The sequence below is a fragment of the Egretta garzetta genome, unplaced genomic scaffold (assembly GCF_000687185.1).
Source record: "Egretta garzetta isolate BGI_Z169 unplaced genomic scaffold, ASM68718v1 scaffold141, whole genome shotgun sequence".
Taxonomy (NCBI): Eukaryota; Metazoa; Chordata; class Aves; order Pelecaniformes; family Ardeidae; genus Egretta; species Egretta garzetta.
Genome location: NW_009258664.1, coordinates 80,887 through 82,726, shown reverse-complemented (window position 1 = coordinate 82,726; position 1,840 = coordinate 80,887). Strand labels below are relative to the sequence as shown.

Below are 1,840 nucleotides of genomic sequence, written 5' to 3'. Positions count from 1 at the left end.
CTCTGCCCCCTCCCCCTTAGCCAAGGCGAAGCAGTCCGCAGCCAGGCCCACCATCACTTCTGCCGCTTGTAAATCTTGTGAGCCAGGCCCAGAAAGATCTCCTTGGGGAGGCGGCTGGCGTGCTTCCCGATCAGTTCCTGCAGGCGCTGGTAGCTGCTCTCCTCGTACTCCTGGAAAGCAGCCCTCATGCCCAGGGTCTCATAGAGCTCCTTCACCTTTGCCACCTTCTCGGGCTCCTTACAGCCATAGTTCTCCTGAGAAAACACCCGAGCGCGTCAGGCCGAGGCCCAGCTTACAGCCGTGGCCGCCGCCAAGTGCGGCAGGAGTCGCCTCTTGCTCTCCCCCCGCTACCAGCGCTCACACCAACCCACCCTCCCCCAGCCAGGCAGCGGCACGGCGCAGCCACACCGGGCGGCACGTGGCTTTTCAGGCGTACGTCACAGCGCTACGCAACCCATACACCGCATCCGCAGGGAGGCCGCACCACCTCTCCCTCCCTCTTCACGGGGTTTGTCAGCCTGGTGGGGTTACCTCCAGGATCTGCCTCTGGTCTGGCGTGACCCGACGCAGACACTCCACCACCAGCCAGCTGCATTTATTGTCCTGGATATCGGTGCCAACCTTCCCCATCAGCTCTGGGTCCCCAAAGCAATCCAGGTAATCATCCTGTACGGAGACGGAAACACGTGAGCACCTCAGCCAGCGTCGTACGAGCGCCGAGGGACGGGGAGCCACCTCCCACCTGGATCTGAAAGAATTCGCCCATCTCCAGCAAGATTGCTTTGGCGTTGTCGTGCTCCTCCTTCCCATCAATGCCAGCCTAAGAGGGAGGGAAAAAAGGAATAAAGCCTTCTGGTGCCTGCCTGCCTTCTGCCCTCGCTTCTCCCATCTCCCAAAGCCCCTGCCCTCCTCGGGGCTGGGCCCCTCCCGAGACTGTTTCTATCAAACTCACCATGTACATGGCAGCGGCCACAGGCAGGTAGAAGGAGTAGAACGCCGTCTTGTACTTAACGATTGCCTTATACCTGTGGCAGAGAGAGGAACCACGCTCAGTGCAAAGCCCAGGCCTTCCCCTCCCACCAGGGCTCTGCAGATCAGGGCCAGCAGGAGAAAAGCAGCATCTCCCTCCAAAACCGGCTCCTGAGCTCTGATGGCGCAGGCAAGACTTGCTCCCCAAAGCCTGGCAGGCACCAGCACCATTCCAGCAAGCCGCTTGTCTCTCTTAGACAGACGGGAAGGGACTGCAAGCGGGGCCACCCTGCCACAGCTGGGCTGGCATCTCCGTCCCCTTCCGTCTCTACCTCTGCTCAGTGAAGCGATTCAAATCCACTTGGGAAACAGGAGCGGTGATGAGGTCCAGCATCTGCCCCAGCTCAGTCTGGTAGGCAGTCTGCAGAGGAAAGAAGGGATTTATCCACGCAGCCCTCCAGGGAAGTCTCCACAGCGCAGTGAAAACCCCAACCCCCAGCCCCATTTCAGCCTGGAGGGGGGGCATGTGTGTCTGGCGGGATGCCCAGGAGCTTGAGGAAGAGCTGGAGGTCCAGGTGCTGTCAGACATCCAGAACCGGCCCAGACCCAAGGTAAATGTGCGGGAGGGGGGCGGAGGGGCCGGGCTCACCTGCAAGAACAGCTCCAGCAGGTGCAGGTAGTAGGGGCGCTCCCCGCAGTACTTCTTCAGCAGCCTGTAGACAGAGGACTCGAGGAGGAAGGCGTCGTTGATGGCGTCCAGACCGATCCCCTCCTGCGGCAGGAGGGCAGGGAGGTGACACAAAACGCCTCGACCCCACGGGACACCCCCCCCGCTCCTGCAGACAGGGGCCTCCCGAACCCTCTGACCTTC

General features: G+C 61.6%; 1 protein-coding gene across 1 annotated transcript in view; it reads right to left on the bottom strand.

Annotated features, from left to right (window-relative positions):
- Window positions 1-11: 11 nt before the first annotated feature.
- Window positions 12-1,840, bottom strand: part of FDPS (farnesyl diphosphate synthase) — a 5,991-nt gene continuing 4,162 nt past the window's right edge. Inside the window, exons 2-7 of the mRNA XM_035903943.1 lie at window positions 1,619-1,805; window positions 1,302-1,390; window positions 953-1,025; window positions 743-820; window positions 532-666; window positions 12-254 (exon numbers count right to left, since the gene is read on the bottom strand). Of these exons, the coding sequence (XP_035759836.1) occupies window positions 54-254; window positions 532-666; window positions 743-820; window positions 953-1,025; window positions 1,302-1,390; window positions 1,619-1,805 (763 nt within the window). The 3' untranslated portion in view covers window positions 12-53. The remainder of the gene's footprint in view (window positions 255-531; window positions 667-742; window positions 821-952; window positions 1,026-1,301; window positions 1,391-1,618; window positions 1,806-1,840) is intronic.